This window comes from Rhea pennata, chromosome Z (genome assembly GCF_028389875.1).
Source record: "Rhea pennata isolate bPtePen1 chromosome Z, bPtePen1.pri, whole genome shotgun sequence".
Lineage (NCBI taxonomy): Eukaryota > Metazoa > Chordata > Aves > Rheiformes > Rheidae > Rhea > Rhea pennata.
In genome coordinates this window covers 69,468,777-69,491,686 of record NC_084702.1, presented here as the reverse complement: position 1 = coordinate 69,491,686, position 22,910 = coordinate 69,468,777, and the positions used below count along the sequence as shown (strand labels likewise).

Here is a 22,910-nt window from a genome sequence, read left to right as displayed (position 1 = left end):
GAATGTTGGAGGCTCTTATGATGACTTAGAAAAGCTGTTTCCATGACTTTGTTCTGTGACTATTAAAAATGACATAAAACGGAGCTGGGAGTGCCTTTTGCTGAATGCTCCAAAGAAGTATGTTAAGTATTTTCCCGTAAGTTTATAAAGTAAATTGTAAATAAAGAAACATGCAAACATACCCAATACCTTACACATGCCATTAATACAGATATCTCGGCTGTGGCTTCCTTCAAAGCATGGAGTACCATCGGTGACAGCATCAAGCATCTTCTCTGAAAAATGGCCATCTACTGGGCGACAGTGGAGCTCACAGGGGTTAGCTGAAGGAAAAGCAAAGATACTCTTTCAGAAAATACTTCAACAGGGTCAGACTGTAACATGCAGGGAGTAACAGTACACCTTCATTGCACCATCTGCTCACTTTCCCTGGTAGTTTCTATCAGCAACGGCCTGATTAGAAATAAGTAACAAAGCCACAGTAGTATTGCTAATAGAATGGCACAGACGTGATAAATGTCTCTAGGGTATCTCTAGGAAGTAACTGGTGTTTGGCATCTTTGTACCTCCTTGCCTTCTATCACCGAAATGTGACCATTCAGCTGGGTGAGCCGGAACAGCAGTGGCTACACAGTCAGCTGGGGTGGTGGAAGGGAGAAGAAAACAGCAAAAATAGTTGCCCTCCATGAAGGAAAAGGAGAAATTTCAAGATGAGATTGCCAAGGACAGTGATAAGCACAAGTCAGTTGTGACTGAGTGGGTTTAGAGATAATTTATAAGTCCTGATCAGTGCCGCAAGCCTCTCTTGGTGAACAGTGAAGCAGTTGCTTCTGATCTTTCGTATGTCAGTAGAGAACACAGAATTGCTAATTTTCAGCTACTTGATGGGACTCAATAACCTATTTCAAACACTTCAGACATGGTGATTTATTTTTTCTGCTTGGCAATTTATGAAATCAGAGTTAATATTAGTGGGCCTGAGAGATTTAGGCTGTTCCTGGGTGAAAGTGCATGGAAGCACCTGGGAAGGCAAAAGTAGAGCAAAAGCATTTGCAAGTACAGCAAGGTTCTCTACAATGGACCACTCTTAAGTCTAGCCTATACATGTATTGTAAAGAGCTAAACATAAACCTGCCCTGCCCCACAGATGCTGGCCTGTGGCAAGAGGAAGCTTCGAAATTCAGACTTGGGAGTGTCACAGGGCTCGAATTTGAAAAATAAGTTGTATAAACTGAAGGCAGCATTAGAACTAAAACCAGAGTCAAAGCAAAAAGAAGACATGATCTATGGCCCTATGCCATTCCCCAAGAAGCCCTCCAGCAAAGCCAGAGCTGTCTAATTGAAAGAAAAATCACCCAGTGTCATAGTTGCAGCTGATGATAGCTGAGAAGCTGTCTCATCTTTCTGATCTATTTCAAGATACCAGTTTAGCCAACTGCTAGAGCAATTCATTCATGTTCAGCCAGCTGAAATGCTTTGCTGAAGCAAGGCTTAAATCTGCTCCAGATGTGACTGTAAGGAACCAGCCAGGAGGACTTGAAGACACGCTCATTAAGCCATTTTAACAAAATCTTCCAGAGTGCTGCAGAAGTGCCTCTGCTGAGTGATAATTTTACCCTGCATCCGACTGAGCCAACAAATGCCCCTCTGCTGGTCTCAGAGGAATGGAAAATTGTTATAAATCTTCTGTATCCTGGCTAATGAATTTCTCTTTCCTTCCTCTCCTTTTTCCTTTTTTCTCTTCCTCATGTCATAAAAAGAACTGCATTTAAAATCAGAGGCATTTCTAGTAATAAAAAACTTGGGGTTTTTAAAAAATACAATTTTGTTTCTTTGCATTAGCATAAAAGGACTTCTGCCTTTCAAGGGGGAAATTCAGTTTCATTGCTTTTGTTTTTACAGCACCAACAGATGTACAATAGAATACAGCGTACTAAAATCACAGCAGCTCCTGCCCCAGACTGCTTGCAACTCAAGGACTGAATCCTACACAGCCTAAGTTTTAAAATCAATAACCTCATTCACATAAACATTATTTTTGCAGGATTGGAACCTAAAAGAACATTAAAAAAGAAACACTCCAGGAAATCCTAAACCTTAATGGCAGGCAGTTGTGTTTCCTCTCTCATGGTCAAGGTGGTAAGAACCTGAAAATAATGAAGCACTCGTGGCCTCCCAAGTAAGACAGAAGAATGCTTTCCACCTTTGTAGAGGGCAGCAGAGGCGTTAGAGAACAAGGACTGATGTTATGAAACTAGTGGAATTTAAGGTGATGTGAGTCATAGTCAAGAACAGTGACAAAGACGGAGTTACTAAAGACTCTGGAGCAAGAATATAAAATTGGTAATCATTATCAGTCCGCAATACTCTGTTAAGACTGCCAGCCATAACATCCATCAGCTGTTTTGATAAGAACTGTCATGGTAAGTGATAAAATTTATTTCACTTTTATCTGGAGAAATGTTTTCTGGCCACGTGGCCAACTTCATGACTTTGGTGCTCTTTATTTTGTTGCACCTTGTTCACCCTCTCACTACGTTGTTTTTCAGACATGAAGCACAAGGGAAAGGAGAAGCACAGAACCGCCACTAGCCTCTTCCCTGCTCTGAACTGATGCTGCCTGACACAGACCTTATACAAAGCCATTTCAGCTGTCATGTAGTTCATAATGAAATACGTACAGCAGCAGTTTGATATCTGCACCATCTCCCTACCTTGTTGACATAAAAAGCAAGATGGTATCCCAACTTCATTTCAGAAATCACTGAGCAAGAAAAAACAGGCAGTGCCGTCTGCTGACGGACTCCTGTCGTGACCAGGAGGGTCAGGCACGTAACTCGGAAAAAGTTTGTAGCGAAAGATAATCTCCCTTACTCAGCCAACTGATAAGGTAAAAATAAACAGCAAGCAAACTTTCAGACTCACGAGCCTCATGATTCAAAGATGGGCTTTCTACGTCTGAAAGCTTTCCTGTTTTTTCTAATTGTAGTAACTCGTTTAAACAGAGATCCTAACTTCTCTCCACAGATCTTGTGTTACTTCTCTTCCCATCAGCCAACTGAAAATGAGAGCATCTCTGCTCCCTGCACACAAACTCAATCCTCTCCAGTATTTTTTACTCGTCATTATTCTTAACGCTATTTTGGTATTTCAGTTGCTCAGAAAACTGGTTAGGGCACAACCGAGGAAATTATCCAAGCACTGTATTAACTGTTCATTTTCTAAAATTGTTTATCTATCTATTACTATTTCTTACAGCTGAATCTAGGGACCTGAGAAAACATCAGGGCTCCATTACTCTTAGACTATAAATAAAAATTAGTCACTTTCCACTAAAAGTTTAACATTTTAAACATAAGACAAATATAACAGGTGTAGAAAGTTCTTTCATCCCCTTTTTTCAGATATAGAATTGACATACATGGAAAATAAGTACACTGTCTGAAACAATGGAAAAATTCAAAAGCAAAGATTGGCTCCGAATTCAGATTTTCTACATCTTATTCCAGTCCTGAAAAACTGAAAAGAATAAACTGGGATTAGTATGAATATTAGGGTTTTTCAGAAGAAACTATTTAAAGCAGCTTTTTTAGTTTTTGTTGCTTTAGCGAATTTGATTAATTCATGACGCAACTTTAACAAAGACATTCCCATCTTAGTTACTTTTAGACCAAAATTTACAAAAGTTCTTTCAGTCCAGCATACACATGAAATACTAGACTCAATCCGTAAACACTCAATAAGGGCCAAATAGAGTAAAGGCCACAATCCTTGTTCGGGACGAAAAAAAAAAAAAGAAGGCACTCTGAGTTCTAGTTTGATTTCTGCCTGGGTAAAGCCTACAAAGCTTTAGTCCATCTCTGTACATGAACGTACGATCAAGTATATAGGATCAAGTACACTTAAACTATCCCTTTCTAGCTTGTCTTTAAATCTACACTGATAACATTCATCCCTCTTGCTCCCTGGGTAACCTGCTCAACTGTTTAACTATGGCTATAGCAATAAAAATTCCTAATCTCTAACCTAAAGCCCCCCCCACACACTTTTTGCCTATCACTACCTGTCCTACCTTTTATGGGCACAAAGGACCTCTGGTTTCTGCTCTTTTGGGAGGTCCTGCCCTTGTCCTGCATAAGCCAATGCTGGAGCCAGAAGTTCTAGGGCAGCAGGATGAAGTGCAGCGACAGGAAACTTGACATCAGATTCACGTTTGAAAGCCAAAGAGCTACATTCACACATCCTGGAACTGAGCTGACAAGACCTCCTGGGTCCTACCTTTCACAGCTAGCTAACAGGGAAACACAACTGATTGCAGCTGTATTGCTTCCACACTTGAGCACGTTGCGTGAAGCCACGTGAACTTACTACTAGCTCAGGGATACGCATGGAATATACTCTTAGAAACATGCTTAAAGTATCTGGCCTTTAACTCATTCAATCTTCTCTTTTCTAAGGCAAAACTTGCTTTTTCTGACCATTCACACTATGTTTTTAAAATATTTTATCTTTTATGTCCTTCTTCAAACTTCCTCCCATTTGTCTGCATCCTTCTTGCAGTGCATTGCCCCTAGCTGGACATAAGATTTGAGCTGAAGTGCCACCAACACTCAACAGACCAGAAAAGTTACATCCTCCATTTTATGTATTCTGCCCTTATCTTACACCAAGATTACACTGCTAATCTGAACAGGGACCAGATCAATAGTTTGATACTTTGATATACGGGGTGAGGGGAACACAGATGTAATGGAATACCAAGCAAGAAAGCTCCCATAAACACCCAGCGATTTACTTCTAAGTAGAATGGGATCAAGGACACAAGCAAGCAAAGTTGAGTAAAGTTCCTAAAATTAAGGTGTGGGGTTTTTTTCTGTGTATATTAGGACAGAAGTCAGATTCAGCAAGTGTAAATAGAACAACACGAAGATAACAAGAAAGGGACATGCTCCCTTCTCAGAGTAGAAATACTGAGTTTAACTTCCTTCCTTCACAGCTGAATCCTATGAGTTTGAATGCAGGAAGGATGCACCTTAACATGACTGAAAGGGATGTGATTAATGTATCTGCCTGCAGAAGATAAGGCCTCAGTATTTTTTCCTCTATTACACAAGGAATAAAGGAGGTGGACCTATTTTCTTGAAGCCCTCGCCTCCGTGCATCTGTGAGAACTCAAAACTAGATGAAAAAATCCAAAATGAAGAAAATCAGAAAAGACAACTACCAAACACAGACAAAAAGGAAAAAGAGAAGCTGATGTAAAGCTACTTTATCGTATTAACCAAGCTTGCAACTTTAACAGAAAGTTTAATTTCAAAGCAGTGGCAGCAGAAACATTACCTTGTGCTGTTAGCTCAGACCCTGCAGCTGTATCAGTATAGATCGTACCTGATACACAGACACATTTCAGAAGAAATACAAAATTTACAGCATTCCAGTTACACAACCCCTATCGACACGTACATGAAATGAAAATATAATTAATCCCAGCACTGACTGAGGAAGAAAAGTATTTATATGATTACTTCCATCATTCAAAGTACGACTCACACTGACTACTACATGTTCCGAGAAGCTATCAGATTCAGACTAATGTTAGCTGCCAAAAAGCATGAAATAAATTAAGTAGATGTGGGGTCTGCCTGATGGCAAAACAGAAGTAGTACCAGTGCCCAAAGTGCCAAAGTAGGGGCTTAAGTCCTAAGAATGCACTCAGAAAATGCACTCACCAAAGCTGCTTTAACTATCCTTTAATCTGAAAGTTTCTTTTTTGTCATGTCTCCCAGAGATGCTCAGAAGATTCCAGCTTGAGTTCAGGAATTTCTAATGCTCTAGAGCCACTCTATGACAGGTAAGGAGGCATCAGAAGGCTGTGCAAGTTCTTCAAGAAGGTGGAACAAGAGGAAAACAAGGACTTGAAACAGGAGGGAAATAACTCAACAGACTTGGAATCTCAAATGTAGATAGTCTAGGTAACAGCAAATATCATTCACTGCTCTCCTTCTTGGCTGCTTGTTACAGCTTCTTCTTGCATCTCACCTTACATTAGGTCATAAACTACTTAAGAGTCTTTGTCCTGTACAATTGTATGAATGTACAATTTACATAACAGAAAAGGACATTATGACAGTCTTTAATTATGTAACAATCATTAGAACTGGGTTATGGAAGCTATGAAATCAAAGCCAAGAGAGACAATTGTGATCATCCGGGCTTCTTTTACCATTTATTGTTTTTCCAGAAGGATTAAAAAGAACTGAAAAGATTACCAGCATCTAGAAAGTTTCTAGTTCAGAGTTTCAACTCCTCGACTAAGCACTTCCACACAAAACTAGGATGCACAGTCAGGGTCTGGGAGAGCTTTTCTCCTACATCACATGGGCAGTGGAGAAGGCTTGAAAATGCCTGCTAATGAAACATAAGCCAAAACCATCTTGGCAGTAAGTTAACATAGTAATGGAGTGCTCTGAAAAGTCTTTGAAATTGGATGGCATTAGCTATGCAAGGTGAAGCAAGGCAAGCTGATATACACTGATGAAGGCTGGTGGACATATGGTGGACATGGTGATTCAGTCTCCAGAGCTCTGTAGTGTCAGGTCTTTTCCATGCAGAATTTACGTGAGGGTGTTGCTTTTATTTTTCTAACATTCTGGTTTGCTCAAGACAAACAAGAAAGACTCAAACTGCTTTATCACACAGAGATAGCATTGTCCTATGAGCCTACTTAAAGTTATTCTGCCCAGAGGTTAACACAGACATGAAAACAAGAGATTTGTGCTGCAAAACATTAGAGGGTTGAGGAGCTCCTTCTATCTCAAATAAAATGTGTTAGATTTCTTGAGTACTCCTGTTAGTCATGGCTTATGGCTGTACATTTCTCCAAGTTTTACTCTCCAGCTACCTTTAGGTACTTTTGCTCTCAGTCACATTTTTTGCTATACTTCCATCAGAAATCACTGAGCCATATGTAACCAGAGAAAACAGAGACAATTTCATTTCCCTCAGACATCTTTAGCGACTGACTGGAAGGTGGGAGAAAACTAGAATCTGAGATGGCTCAGATGAAAAACTGCCAGCTGTACCTCAGTATAGTAGCTGACATGGTCGCACAAAGCTAGAAGCTGAGAGCCCACAATAGCCAGTGATGCTGGCAGATGGAGGATTAGCGCAGGACATCGCTCAGCTGTCTGCCCAGGTGAGTGCTCCCAGGAGAGCCTGCCTATCTTTGCCAGGATTCTTCTAAGTTAGAGTTTAGCAGCAAGAAAACACTTCAGATGTTCTTAATGGAACGTAAGAATGAAGTTGCAAACATAGCAGACCTCTCAAATCCTGAAGCAGCAAGGTAACTGAAATCCTGGCTGCTAAGAAAACAGGTAAGAACAGACAAAAAGCCTTTTAAGCCACTGAAGAAATATCTGCTTGGTATTTGAAGGATTTGGCAAAAGGTCACCAAACCCAGGATGTTCCAAATGAAATATTTCAGGCTCAACAAACCAGCATTTTTAATGCACATGTTTTGTCAGTAAAGTCAGTATAATCAGGTCTGCTTGAAACATGGCAGAGATATGATCATAGGCCTGCCTTTCAGTGTGCAGGAAGCATTCAATTCATGATCTATAGTGCTTTTTAAAAGCAGACCTTCAATGACAAATGCACATACATAATTAATAGCTCTGTTAGCACTGCCCTGGAAAGGACACTAACTGAATCAAGGCCATAGACAGCAGAAGCACCTATATGAATAACAGAGAGGAGTAGAATCCCAATTTCAGTGACAGGGGATTGTAGAAAACAATTTATGAGTTTGGCTTTATAGGCCTACTTTATAGCCTATTGGCCATAGGCTTTTAGCATTTACCGTGGATTGTTTTGCTGAACGACCTTCTGAAAGAGTCTTTTTCTATCACTTACATTTTCTCTCATCAGAAATTCTCATGGAATGCTGTATGCTCCAGGATTATCTTCAACGATGTATTTGTTATATGATACTGAGGTAGTAGTCTGTACTTAGGAAATCTATGTAGTGCTGTCAGTAACTATGAAAATGCAATAACTATGGCTGAAAAATACAAATGAAACTGAGAGCTGAATCTTGAGCTTCACTTCCCTAACTGGTTTATATATTCTTAAAGAAATTATATCTATAGCTTCTACTGGATAATCCACTCCTTAGGTTTATGCATTCAGCATGAATTGAACTTCGTAGTAATAACTATTACCCATTTTACCCCTATATTTAGTAACTAGCTGTTACAAGTCAAATTATAAGGCAGAGATATCAATTCTGTCTCTACAATATAGAGGAGTACATTAAAGAGCCTGCTGAGGTATTTACCCAGCATTGTGCTAGGCACTTCCCATGCAGGTCTGAGTTTGGAAGTAGTAAAGCTGCATTTGTGAAGCTGAAGAGCTGTGCTTATTGGATGCAGTGATGCCTGCAGGCCCAGACACACAGCTCTGCACCTCACTACCACACTTCCTGTTCAGGGATTGATACTGGGAAACGCAGGTCAGGTCTATCCAGACCAATTAGCATAGATGTGTCCTCACCACTAGCTTTTATTAGCATAATATCCTGCCAGGTGATAGGGTAGTTAAACTCATGGCCACTGTTACTAAAGCTTTCTGAAAACATCAATGTGTAAAGCAAAACCAGTACCTTCCTGCATACTCATCATCAAGAGTGTGGTCACATTTGATATTTTCTCGCTAGTTAATTAAGACCTGTAATTCAGTGACTTCTCTTTCTCATAGAGGTTCTCCGTATGTCTGTAAATTTGACTCTTAAGACAAGATACTCAAGAATTCTTAACTTTGTACCTGTGTTATAAACTGGAACCCAGTGGTAGAATTCATTCTGGTAGGGAACTGTATCAAACTCACTACACTGCATCTGACGGAAGGTTGGTGTGCTCTTGTGACAGGGACTAATGTTACAGATGCGGTAACGTTTCCTTTCTCCAGTGCAGTAGTCTCCTCCGAACTGTGGTCTAAAAAGGAAACATTGAGATCAGGGATATGAGATTCTGGTTAAAATATAGTTTTAGCTTTTGCATTTTCTAATAGTATCAGTTAGACAACAATGTCTTTCCAACGGGTTAACAAGGTGAATCTGAATCCTTCACAGCGCAGAGACACTCTTCACGTGTCCAGCTATCCAAATAGGACAGTATGCAGCACAATGATCTAGAAGTACCTTGCATCTCACAGAGCTGCTCCGCACATTGCCTGACAATGACAAAGTACCTTATTAAAGAACTCAAAAAAAATCCAAAACAAAATAAAAAAAACCTTTTGTAGAAACGTTTGACAATCCTGCCAGAAGAGCCAAGTAATTTCAGCATTTCAGCTGTTAGGCACCCCTCTAGCAATTTTTGAAAATGAGATGCAGGGTTCTTATGTTCTCAGGTATTTATTAGAAAATTCTGCTCTTCCTCTTCTGTACCTATTGACTCATGTATCTGAAGCTCCAAACTAAACTATGATTAGAATAAAACACAAAAGGCGGGGCCTTGACTCCCCTCTAGAACATACCAGTAGCCATTATTCTCACCCCATGTTCAAGGGCATTGTGTTTGTTCAAGGTAGTATTATTAAAGCAACATTTCTAATATTTACACCAAGCTTGAGGCCAAATATCATGATTTTTTCATTATGTGTAAAAATAAAATCTCTGGAAGATAAAGATTAATGAAGGAGATGAAGATTATAAAAACTGAGCCAAGATATGTTTCACAAAGGTATGTTTAACTGGGGAGGAAAGGTGCTCAATAATTGTCTTGCTGTAGCACCTGCTGCTAAAACTGTACCATAAAGAAGTTTCTCCAGCCTCTTAAGTACATCAAAGATCTTGAATAAAGAGAATGGAAAGATCACACACTCAACTTACTCTGGGTTATTACATGGTCTCTCTGCACTCTGAACTCCTGCCCCACACGTCCTTGTGCAATGGGACCAGGATGACCAAACACCCCATCCACCATGGACTGCTTCTGGAGTCTTGCCCACTGTAATGCACTCACCAGAGAAGCACCACTTAGAAAAAAAAGGGCAAACAGTTCAAGATTAGTATCACAGAAAACCATTACTGTAAAGGAACTCCACTGAAGGTTAAAACTTAAGTGGAGCTTTAAATGAAGACATCAAAGGATGCTCCCTCTTTTACCCAATGACAGAGCTATTCATGGTATTTCTGCTGCCCTTTCATAGCATGGAAGCTCACAGTCACCTTGTTTTCTCCACATCGAGTGCCATCTGCGGCAGCATCCAGTTTGGAACGGCAGGAGCCTTTCACTGAGCACCAGAGGGTTTGGCAAAGATTCTGGAAAAGGAAGAAAGAAAACTGCAGCAGTCTCAAGTAGAGCTGAATGTCTAAGGCCAGAACTTTCAGAAGTCACACACAGTTTTGAACATCAATTTACAAAGCTTTACAAGGGCCCTATTTCCAGAGAAAGACGTTCAGTTCTCCACAAGTTAGGACCCTTTCAGGGTTCAAATTCAGGTACAACTATGGACTACTTAATAAAACACAGAACAGTGAATACTTTGTATCAAGTGGATTAACCAAACTATGCTTGTAAGTTTAAATGTTTCCCTCATTTGCTGCTCTGCTCCCAGCTACACACAGAAAAAATTACTTTATGAAGTTTGTGCACTACTGCTTATAGTAAATGCAGATCGAGTCTGTATTATTTTCATTTGATGACTACTAAGGAATATAATGTTCAATTTTGCATTGTTATCTGCTTGAAAACACGTACACTAAAATCAAAGAAGGTTAGAGAACCCAGCTGGTAAGCAAAAACAATGTCATGTCTCCAAGTATGACAACCAGGTTAATGTCCTTCAATTCTCAAAATCAGGTAAGGAGAAAGAGCAAAAAGCAGTGCTCTCAGAACATCAGCCCAGCAGATACAGGAGGGAATGATCTAAAAGAACCTGTCCAGAAGAGCTGGCAGAGGGAAAAAAGCCTAGTAGCCCAAGAGCAGCAAGGGCTCTGGTTGATGAAGGCTGACATAGCCTACAAACAAACTGTGCATTTGCAAAAATCCAGCCCCCATAAGCTAGCAGCAACATTTGGACGAGTTGACATCCAAAGTTTGGCCACTGGTTTCTGGCCATCTTCTATTTAAAATAGTCAAGCTCAGACATGAAGAGTGCCATCTCCACATACTCTTATGCTTCCAGTTGGAACACAGTGTCTGAGGCTTTGCATCTCTGCACATTTAGCTGCTTTCTGGTGATGTATACATGTTAAAGGTTGTTTTGTAGTTCCCTATTTATTATAGTTTAAGAGTAGCACTACTTAGCGACTCTTTGTGGAGCCACCATTATCAGGATGTAAAGGCAAAGCTACCCAAACGTTCTTGCTGATGAATTTGCTTTCATTGGGAACTTCATACTTATTTTTAGCTATTGTATACAGAACATGTCTGTGCTTTGTGCATCCTCCACTGTTTCAAATGCCCAGAGAAAGGCACAAGCAAGTACCACAATGTGGATTTACACTGAATGCAGCTTTCCATGGGCAGTTACATGTTTACCCTGCAGAAGCACTCAGATTCCAAAATCTAGTATTTATGAAGGAAACTCATTATCTTTAAAAGATTTTTTTTCCATTTTAATCCCCACGGCTTTTCTTCATATTTAAGAATATTGAAATAATAGAAGAGCAAGAAAAAGCTTTGTTCACTGCATATTTTTTGGAGGTAATAATCAGGAATTTATGGCTAACATGGACTCACTGTAAGTGATTTTATCAGCAGCAATACAGTATACGCTCAATCTGCGAGATCAGGATCTGTGCCTCAGAGATCACTCTAAACACTCCCAAGTGCGTGAAAGATATGGAGATAAGGAAAGGACAATAAAATGAGAATTCTGAACTCCTAAAGCCTGTAGGGAGCTATGGATCCATCTACCACTTGGAATATTCACCCTCCAAGTTTATATTTTGCTTTCTTTTTCCTTATTAAAAGGACAGTACTTATGTATTTCATGTGATGCTCAGAGAACTAACTACCTAAATGGCTTGTGGAAATCACCATATGAATTCTAAACCTCTATTTCAATTCAATGTAATCACTGAACCCTTGGGCAACTTCAGCTAAATGCAGGTTCTTCTCTTGAAAAGAATTTGTAGATAAAATTCAACCATACATTAAAAGTTATACAAGAAACGTAACTTGGTAAGTGAGTGTTAAGTAAATAGCAACAAGGCAAAGAATAGTCAGACTTCTCAGACAGAATGACTATACTGATTGTCCAGTATGCCTGGCAGACTACATTAATCACAATTCCTTGCCAATGCAGTTACCTGCAAAGCACAGGCCTTGCTCTAAAAACTAAAATAAAATGATACTAATTAATTTACTGGCATTTGTCCAGCTGCAAGTTGGTTAATCAGGAGATGCTGAATGTAAAGGCCTACTAGGTTCACACTCAAGGAGAGACAGAATGAACCAATATTGCAAAATTACACTTTAATTTCCTATCTGTACCAACAGACAAATTACAGCAGCTGAGAAAACTGGAACAATAGGTAATGAAAGCAATCTTTCAATACATGCTTCAGATTCAGTAGGTGCAGTTCAACATTGCTAACCATTACAGCTGAGGAGATTAGTCATAAATAATTCCTCTAATAAGAGGGTAGATGAGGATGCATATGATTATCACAATGGAATAAGCAATCAAGATCTTCAGTCCCCAGTCCACAGCTGTACACAGTACCTTGCCTAAAACACAATCCAGCATTGTTGATAACCTCAAGGCACTACTTCTGCCACAGACCTTTTTTAACAGGGAGAGCAAATCAGGATACAGCCTGCAGCATTTGCTGAATAGTGCTGCCCAACAGTCAGGAAAACTTAGTGATCTCTTAGCTAGATTAGCATTTGAAACTACAGTTTCTGAAGTGTTCATCCATGTAGAATAATGCTGCACTGAGACAAACAGCGCTAAACAAGATAGGTACAGGTATAGCAGCATAGCACTATACCTTAGCTGATTTAACCTGTTACTCTGCAGTACTTCCTGGGTCTTGCAGGGAGTTGTGCTGATGTGACTATACTGTTCCCATGCATCTCTACACAGCACTATCTTGCTGTGCTGTGAAGATAGTCCAATATTGGCTCCCTAAGGCTTATCTAAATTATCCACTGCCACATGAAAGTCTTTATGTTCTTTGAGACTGGATATAAAAATATCTATATAATCTATATTTAATTTATATAAAGACCCTAACAAATATCTATCTATATTTAATCCACATAAAGGTTCTTTGAGGTATATAGTCTAAATAATGAAAAAAATTTTCAGTCTAACAGAAGTCTGAAAAAACAGGATTTATAGGAAAAGAGTAATGCCCTGTTTTTTTTTCAGGCAACCTCTCCTGGAAATGAAGATTTGTCCCCAATTAAATCATTGGTCAGTTGAAAACTACATTATTATAAGTGTTTTATTTTGGAAGATAGAACTTAATCTCTGCTGACAATTTACTTGAGATCAATATCATAAGTTTAAAATAAAATTACTTCTCCATTGAAGGGCAAGCATCTCACAATAGGTATGAGGCCAGATCTCATAAAGGACAAGGAATATACAGAGCAGACAGGGCAGTATCTCACTTCTGGGATCTCTGAACCGGAATCAAAACACCCTGTTAGGTTATGTCTGCACTACACGTCTAGTCTCTGAGACTCTGGATATGCTGCATTTGTGCTTGTAAGCTTCAGAAACTGCACTTCCACGCTGTTCAAAAAGCCTAAGCTCTCAACAGTGTAATGAAGAAAAACATACAGCACTTACATCCACATCTTCACAGAAAGTAGCGTTAGAACCATACTGAAGCTGGCACTGGTGATGTACATCATAAATCACTCCGGGGGCAATGACTGGAGACTTCAGAACTTTTTTTTGGGGTATATCATCCAAACAGAATCCCCATCCTCGGCTTAAAGATGAAAATTGCAAATTAAAAAAACCACAACCACACCTTTTGAAACCTTTTTTTATACTGACTTTCAATATCTAATTATTAGCGGTAATTTTTGATATGGCCTTTGGTAATTATGCTTCCAGATTCCAGCTAAATTATGCTGAAGTGCTGCTAACAAACAGTACTCATTTCTCGTAGTTCATGAAACCTTAGAGATTATCAAAAAAATTGAAAAAAAAAAAAAACCCACAACAAACTGCCTGCAACAGAGCAGCCAATGTATCAGTAACAGTTAGACCAATGTCCCAATTCCACACTTTGGAGAAGGGCCACTGAAGTCTCCAAAAGCAAAGGAACATATGCAGTCGCTGTATGTGCTGATGGCCCCGATACTGAGCAACTCTCAGCTGCTATCACCTCCTCCTACACCTGACAGATAAAATCCCTCTAACGACTCTTCATCTGGTGGGGGGGGGGGGGAGTGTTGTAGAGGCCAAATCTAGCCTGTCAAATTGGAAGTATCATGAAGTCATTATGGTTTGTAGAGTGACTTCAAAGCATACTGCAGCCTCTGGTCAAAGTTATATCATAGTGCTGCTTTTAAAAAGAGTATGAATTTGGACTAGTCATTGAAGTCAAGCACATGTTGTGGCCAACAACATTTGATGTTCCAACAGAAGGACGTATGTCCCTTCACAGAAAGGCTTCCTTCTTCCTGGTAACTGCAAGAAACTGCAGGTTGCACCAAACCTGAGCTGACATGACAAGACTGCAGTTCACTTTTAGAAACCCAAGATATAATGGAGCTTTCCCCAATTACTAAGTGAGCAATAAGCTTGTGGTATGCCCTGCATGGGAATTAACTCAAATACTCTACAAAAAAGTAAATCTAATAAACTCCACTCAGATGGCTCATATACAGCTGTACTCATTCCAGTGAAGTGTTACACCCTGAACACTCACTCCAGAAAACGTGTGATGTATTCCTTGCTGCACGGAGACCAGGTGAGGGGAGTGGGATCGTACTGCAACTGCCGAGACATAATATATGGACGCTTTCCAATGGGCTCACAGTCATTCTCTTTTCCATCATGCTGGATACCAAAACTAGAGAGAGAAAACAAGTTAATAACTCTAGCTGACTGGTTATATCAGAACACTCCTTACAGGTTCAACAGTATGTGTAAACAGATATAAGAGTTGCTTCCTCTTTTGGTTAGCTGTAGATACCTCTTTGCCAAAAAGTGCACAGAAGACCTAATTCAAAACCCACAAAAAATTCTTTCAAGCAGCTCTGTTATGCAAAGCAATACTATACAGCAGAAGCAAGTAACACTGTCAGAGACAATGCAGTATTTTTAAATGAATCAAAATGCTATTGCACAATTTGGTTGGATTGAAGCAGGCAGTTTAAACCACAGGGTTATGTCAAAGCTGTTAGAACTAAGAGCATTTCCTAGCTTTTCGGTCCAAGAGCTACCTTCTTAGTAGCTCTCAGTTCTTTCTAGCAGCTCTCCAGTTTCACAGGAAATCGGCATCTCTTGCCATCTGCTCTTCTTTCCCTTCTTCGCTGCCCATCATAGGGGAGAAATCTCAGCTTCAATGCCTTCTAGTTAGGTCTTTGATCCTTTTCTTCACCTGCTGGTTCATTCTACTGGTTGAATGTAGCTGTAATCTGGCAATCAGATTTTTAACAACCAGATATTCAAGCTTTATATCCAAGGCAACTGCTTTTAATACCCTGCTGCAATATAAATTTGATAACAATTCAGAAGGAAAGGTCACCGTTGGAGTTATTAAGCCTCAGATACTCCAGCACTCCAACCTACACCTGGCTGGGCTAACATGTGCCTACTGTGGGATATCTGATGAAATCATTTATACATAGACAGAGGACGCTGGTAGTGGGATGCTTGCAGAGGCCAGATAAGACGCTGATGAAAAAAATATCAAAAGCAAAACTTGTTCCTAAAATTACTAGCTACATTTTACTCTTTGTTCCTTGGGCTAAGAACAAAGCAATTCTATTGACTAGCACAGTTATTTCTGACTCATACCACTTTTACTAAGGTCAGGCTTTGTTACACTGTGTCATACTGTCTTACAACCACGCCTTTAATGCTTGTTTCTTTTCTAATCTCTTTTGCTGGATTTGGACGGAGACACTGTTTTCCAAACTGGTGAACATGCAGTGAATTAGCCGCCAACCTGCACTCCTTCTTACTATTTAACTTCCTCATATTGTGCCTTAGAGACAAGGAGACAGTCCTCCACAGCAAGTCTTCCCAACACGGTGTTCTCAGTCTTCTGTGACTTATTTAAAAGACCTCCTTATTCAACAGCTTGTTAAAGTCAGGAACATAAAGCTTTGGGTGGGATTCACTTGACTAAATGTAGATGTCCCCAGGTCATCTCATCCTAAAGGAAACTATCTGAATCAAGTGAGGGAAACCACATCCTAAAAACACCTACTTCTCACCACTTACTGTAAAGGCAATAGATCTACAAAGACTTTGACACTTGCACTGTTAACATCTGAAGCTTCAGCTCATTACTTAATTGAGGATCACATAAAGATCTTCTAGTGAATTCAAATCACTAAGACTTTGTTTCTGGAAAACAAAATTGTACCATGATTCTAATGATCCAAAAGCAGGGCATAGCTTCAGTCTGCATAAACTCCAGCAATGAGTCTGAGCAATAGAAGTGTGCCCCTCTAGTGACGCATAGTCCCTTTCCATGAACAGGGTCTACTGGCAAAGGAAGTGAGTGTATAGAGAGCCAGTATGAGGGAGAGTTACTTTTGGAATCCATCATCTTCTGTTTCACCTGCAAGACCTATAGACTGCTGTCCATACTTGAACTTTGCAAGTATGCAAGTATGCAACTATGTCTCCTAACCTGGCTTGGGTAACGATGGTTTTAGGTTAACTGCAAACTCTAGAGTATTCCATTTTTGTGCATGGAGACAACCTGTAAAAGCAAGGCCCTAAAACATTCCTGCAAATTCACCAGTATTCTGTCCTGTCAGCAGCACCATAGTCAGGACCAAATAACTCAATCTCAAAGGACTAAGATCTTATAGCGAATGATCACAGTATTATATTATTACACTATTTCCTTTCTGGCAATTGAGGTACTGAATGAAGAAAGACCAATTAATGGTCGATAGGCTCAATATCTAAGCAACATTTGTATCAGATTTTATATCCCACCAGGAAATCCAGTCTTCATTTTGACTAGTAGTTGGATGCATAATAAAAGTTACGCGATTGTCGATACAGTAACGAACATGTCACCTAGCCAAGGAACACAGCCTAGCTGAAAAATGCAGGCATTGCACCCAAACTGAAGTACCCATGAGACAATATGCTATTTGGGAAAAAATGGTTCAATTCTGAAATGGATTTGAAACCACAGTGTTTCAGGTGAGTTTAATAAACCCACTAACCAACCAAAACATCTCAATCAATTTGGAAATACTGAGAAATCAAGTTGCTAGCAAAAAAATCCAAACTCAAAAAAAATAATTTAGCCATGTCTAAAACTAAATGCACAGGAACTTTACTTGACTTGATATAAGTGAATCCACAGTGGGAATATTAATATATAGCAGCTGCCCTGTTATTAAGAAAAATCCAAAGCGACTTCATTAGTTAGAAAGGAGACAGAAGACTTACTGCTTCTGTAAAGTTTAAGTGCTTGGAGATAGAAATGGTTTGTAGTTAATCTTCAATAATGAAATATGATGATGTAGTATAAGTCATTTAATAATGATTTAATGAAATGTATGTTTTATGCAAAAGTAAAGGAATGATTGGAGATCATATATACTATTCAAATAATAATTCAATATACAGTTGGAAAAATGAGTATGTGAGAAAAGTTAAGGCATGAAAAGCATGCTTTAAGTGATGGCTCTTTGTAGCTTTATTATTTCATCCTGAGGAACTGCCTTGGCAGACCCTGTTAAAAGGAGTATACTAAACAGCTGTAAATATAAACAACTGTCAAAAGCTGAAGAATGCCTTTCTTATTCCTCTGCTTGAAAAAAGATACACGTAGTTTTTAATTTTAATAATAAAGAGACAGTAACTCACTCCTTGTTTGATTCCTGTTCGGCAGAAATGCAATTTTGCAGTGAAAATTACAGAGTAGTTACTCAAAAGGACAGCATTTCTAAAGTAACAAATATTCAATTGGTTCCTAACTAATCTCAATCTAATGCACCCGTCAATAGTTATTATTACAAAAAATACCTCCCCAAGGGTAAATGAGACATAAAAATTCTTTTTATTAGGAGGCTAAAACAAGACATATATGCTATTGTTTTTCTGGGGTGTGCAGGTAGGCTAACGGCATAGGTTTGAGAAAAAAAACCAAACAATTTCAATAGTAGTGTACAAAAAAAAAATTAAACTCAGTTGAGTCCCCCTTCACTTTCAACTATACCTGTGTCCCAGTTCATGAGCAATAGTGAATGCCAGTGGAAGGCCAGAATCTTCATTAATATTACAGCTTCTGTGAGGTTGACACATGCCCGACAGATGAGACAAACCTAAGGTTTCACACGGACGATTCATGCCGGCACAAATGTCCTTTCTAGAATCACAACGAAGACTTGCCATTAACAGAGCTTAAAAACAACTGCAGAATGTCACTTACACCGGACAGTAAGTCTCTGCCTCCTAATGTATCAGTGCTAACTTGCATTTTAAGCAAAGCATAGTTTTGTTAACATTTTTACAAACATATCCACAATGATATGCACTGGTACTGCTGTTACAGTATTATACTGCTGTCATTTATTGGACAATATTTATGTTGCAATAGTGCCTCAATATAAATGTTTATTCCCAACTCACGTAAGGAAAAGCTTTAAAATCTCCACCTCTGACAGATGATTTTGATTATAGTACATCTGAAGTTTGCTAGTGCATACCTGATGGTGAATGTCGTGAAGAATTTCCTTTCTTCTAATTCTGCACAAGGATTTACGGGAATCAGAATAGTTTTACCTCTAATGACCCTACCTCAGCCTCTTTAATTTGCCATTAACTTTCTGAGCAGAATTTTCCCAAGTCTCCAGGTTTCTGTCTTCTGGAAACACTTTTAAGAAAACTTCTGCCTTTGTTTTCTCAGTCTGAGCAGACTTCACTTTGGGCATGGGACTCACAGGCAACTGGCAGCTGATGTGCTGCTGCAGAAGCAGCCCTCGGCTACTGTGGTGGCAAAAACCCCGTAAGCTGTTCATGCCAACAGTTTCCTTCCCCCAGCAGTGGCTGCTTCCCTGAGGAAACCAGTGAATTGTGCTGCTTCACTGCCAGGATTAAGCAACTGAGCTCAGGCTAAAACCAGGCTCTTTAGTTAAAAAAAAAAAAAAAAAAAAAAAAAAAAACAAACACCCAATGTAGCTACTTGCCTTCCAGTCTGCTAAAAGAAATGAAAGAGAGCAATGTGTGTTTTGCCCCTGGATAGGAAAAGCCCTAATGCCAACCCCAAAGTCCATAAGCTATCAAGGAGGAAAGGAGACAGATCCCCAGTTCAGTCGGAGCAGGCTGAGGGAAGTAAAGCCTAATCCCAGGCTCGTCAGCTGTGAAACAGCCCACTGTGACAGTGTTCTCTCCCAGGGTAAATGAGTGATTTATTAAGGAGAGGAGCAAGGATTCATATCCTGTGTATCAGCACTGCCGGGTGCAACGCGTGTGCAGCCACTCATGGGATGACAGGCTGGCTACGTTATCTCTCTAGCACCTCTTATGCAAGCTTCGTTCAAATTAATAGTCTGAAGCCTGTTTACTGGGAGAAGCATTCTGAGCCTTCTTTTTCCCATTCTTATTTTAATATTTGCTGACCCTCTTCTTTAAGTACCTAATCCTAAGTACCACTTAGGATTTTTTTCCTTTGGCCTTCCAGACATTTTTAGCTTAAGATTTGTTTGTTTGTTTGTTTAAAGACTTGTATGCTGGTTGGATCAGTTTTTATGGACCTGTAAAATTTCTGTTTCATGCTCTGCCACAAACACCTTGCGTAACCTCAGTCAACACCTTTAAGGTTTCTGTGCCCCAGTTCCTTACGCTAAAAAAAAAAAAGTCTCTGTCTAAATATAAGATCATGCAATACCTTTAAGTACCTCTTGTATCTAAAAATCATAAAATTTAAAGCTTAAAAATAAATTGCAGCACACAAAGTATACTTCCACTCTGAAGTGCACCTCTATATTACTGTAGGGTTTGTCATTATGTTGTTATGTTCATCTACATGCTAGACTGCTTTGGTATATATTCCTCTATGAAGAATACACTAAATGAGACAGGATCAAGTGGGAAAAATGACCCAAGGTCCTTTTGTCCCTGAGAGACTGCTAATCTCTGGGGACACACAGATCTCAATTTCCTGACTAAGATGCATTGCCAATAAAACACCCACATACATATATAAAGCATTATATGTACTTTGAAAGCAAATGAAAATGAGCCCTTTTAAAAGGTACAGCAGGTCTAACCTTAACCACATGCTTTTATACTGTAGCTCATGTACTCCACCTGTATGAGTGCCATGCACACTCAACATTAGGTTATTTTTGTATTAACATTGTGTCTCAGAAACAGCACATCTTCATCAGGTAGGCCTCTTTACAAGGTTCAGTGCAGGACGAACTAAAAGATGGTATGAGTCTATAAACAAAAAATATCAACAAAAGAAACACAATTGAACAGTCTGCCACTTATCTGCTGAACTGCTATCATACCTGGTTAGGAGGACAGCTACATCATGGTGTGCAGGGTTGACATCACTCTTGGGGTTGACACTTTTTTGCCATTTGCAGAAGCTGGCTAATGTCTTATCAGCATGGTGAACTATCTTCAAGCCTTGCTAACAGGAAATGAAGGAAAATATTATTCTAAAGACAACACTGCATTGCAATGACACATCAGGAACACTAGCTGTGAAGCTGAATAAAGTCATTGAAATGCAACTGATTACAGTTTTGCTTGAAGCTAGAACCATCACTAAGAACAAGGACATCTATTTATCTAATGTCTTGAATATTAAGTTAAAATTTTGTTATCTGTTAAATGGTGTTGGTAAAGATAAAAAGGCAGAATTCTGTATTTCTTTTTTAAGTGAGCTTCATAAAAAACCAAAACTGAATTTTCTAACATTTTATTTGCTCTTTAAAGTAAGTTTTCCTCTTGGTGTAAAGAAGGCAAAAATGAATTGGTGTATGACTTCATGTCTATCACTCCTAATGCTGGGTGAACAATCACATAGTTAGGGAATAATTTACACATTTAAGGGTGTACTACTTTTACAATACTTTTCAATTACAAAAAGAGACAATGCACTTCATAGATGTTTCTTCTTCATCTTGTGATTATATAGTAAACATTCAAGTTACAGAAGTTTCTTCTGTGGTATAAAGTATGCAAAATAAATTCATCCAAAAGCATATTTTCTTATTTCTGGCTCTGACATCCATGATATCTTGCCTCAGTTTTTTAGAGTAAAGTAAAATTTTTAAAAAGCATCTAATAACATAGCTATTCAGTTTCAAAAGTAACTTAAAACTAGATTTTTAAAGATACCACCACTGTTGCTTCCAACACTGCCATGCTCAGCTCATCAGGAATTCATTGCTCATTTTTAAAGCTGCCACTGAAACTTCGCAACTAAATTTTATTGACGGATACCGTGGACTAACAGGACAGCCTAACTGTCCTGTTAGAAAGTGAACTACATTTTTTGCCCTTTACATCAAGGGCTAGCTGTGTAAATTAGGCTAATGATTATTCCTCAAGGCACAGCCTGCCTCCATTGCTTGGTTCACTGCCTTCAATAGCTTTGGATCCATCTGGCTTGTGGTCTTACACCGTAAGCCACTGAGAACAATCCCCTCATTGTGCTTCTGCAGGTAGAGTAGGCTGTATCATGCACAGAGTTTTAAAAAATGACTAGTAAAATGATGACTAGTAAAATGGTAAGATCTGCAGAGGAAAATGTGTATTGCAGCTGAATAAAAATAGATTTACTTCTTTAGAGACCTGTAAACACTCTAGCCTTATACTCTACAACTCTATTCAGGTAATGTTGGGAGATTAGACCATGAGTGATGACACATTAATTTCCGGTTCTCATCTACTCCTCCTTATCAGCCCATATTCTTTTGACACTAGGGGGATTCCATCTCCCTATTCCTAATCATTTTATTTTAATTGCATTTTCCTTGAGGATTTTATGCAGGAGTATCTGAAGTCATAAGCCTAATACTGTGCTATCCAAGGCAGCATTTATCTTAAAAACAGGTATGCTAAAGTCAAGAGATTAATAGAAGAATCAAATGAACAAATTATTTCAAGCAAACAAACCCTCTTCACCCTAATTATGCCTCAATGCATTGAAATACCAAGTTTTTTAACTTAACATTTTGAGGAAAATAAAAATCTTACCTCCTCCTCCTCGAAGAGGATGAGCCGAACCAGTACAATGTGAATTGCATTGCCAATGCTTGGATCATGGAAGAGCCCTGTGACCTGTGCCAGAGCCAGGAGGTATGAGATTAACTGAATCCTCTACAGTAGAACAGAACTTCAGAGAAAAAATATGACTTTTACTTTAAGCACACTGTCCATCTTTGAGTTTTGGGGTTTTCTTTGTTTTTATACTCACACTTCATTGAAAGTTTACTGAAATGCAGTAACTGTTACAAGCTACTGCAACAGGCAGCTCTGCCAAACGAGTGAAGATACAGGATTTGGCAGAAGTTGCTAATTTAATGAGAAAAAGCATAGACTTCCACACCAAAGATCATTTTACATCCATTTCTCTTGCAGAAGAATTCATCAGCTCTGGGCCTGCATCCCTCACAGTCATTTCAGCCACTTCAAAATTCTTGACAAACATTAGCAGAAAAAAAGCAACATCTACTGTCACTCAATACTAATGCAGAGGTCCGCTCAGGGTGCAACAG

General features: G+C 39.2%; 1 protein-coding gene across 1 annotated transcript in view; it reads right to left on the bottom strand.

The window, feature by feature from the left end:
• Positions 1 to 22,910, bottom strand: part of ADAMTS12 (ADAM metallopeptidase with thrombospondin type 1 motif 12) — a 161,570-nt gene that overhangs the window by 49,132 nt on the left and 89,528 nt on the right. Inside the window, 9 exon segments of the mRNA XM_062600509.1 lie at positions 190 to 323; positions 8,821 to 8,990; positions 9,890 to 10,035; positions 10,229 to 10,321; positions 13,810 to 13,954; positions 14,903 to 15,046; positions 18,392 to 18,541; positions 20,691 to 20,815; positions 22,390 to 22,473. Coding sequence (XP_062456493.1) covers positions 190 to 323; positions 8,821 to 8,990; positions 9,890 to 10,035; positions 10,229 to 10,321; positions 13,810 to 13,954; positions 14,903 to 15,046; positions 18,392 to 18,541; positions 20,691 to 20,815; positions 22,390 to 22,473 — 1,191 coding nt within the window.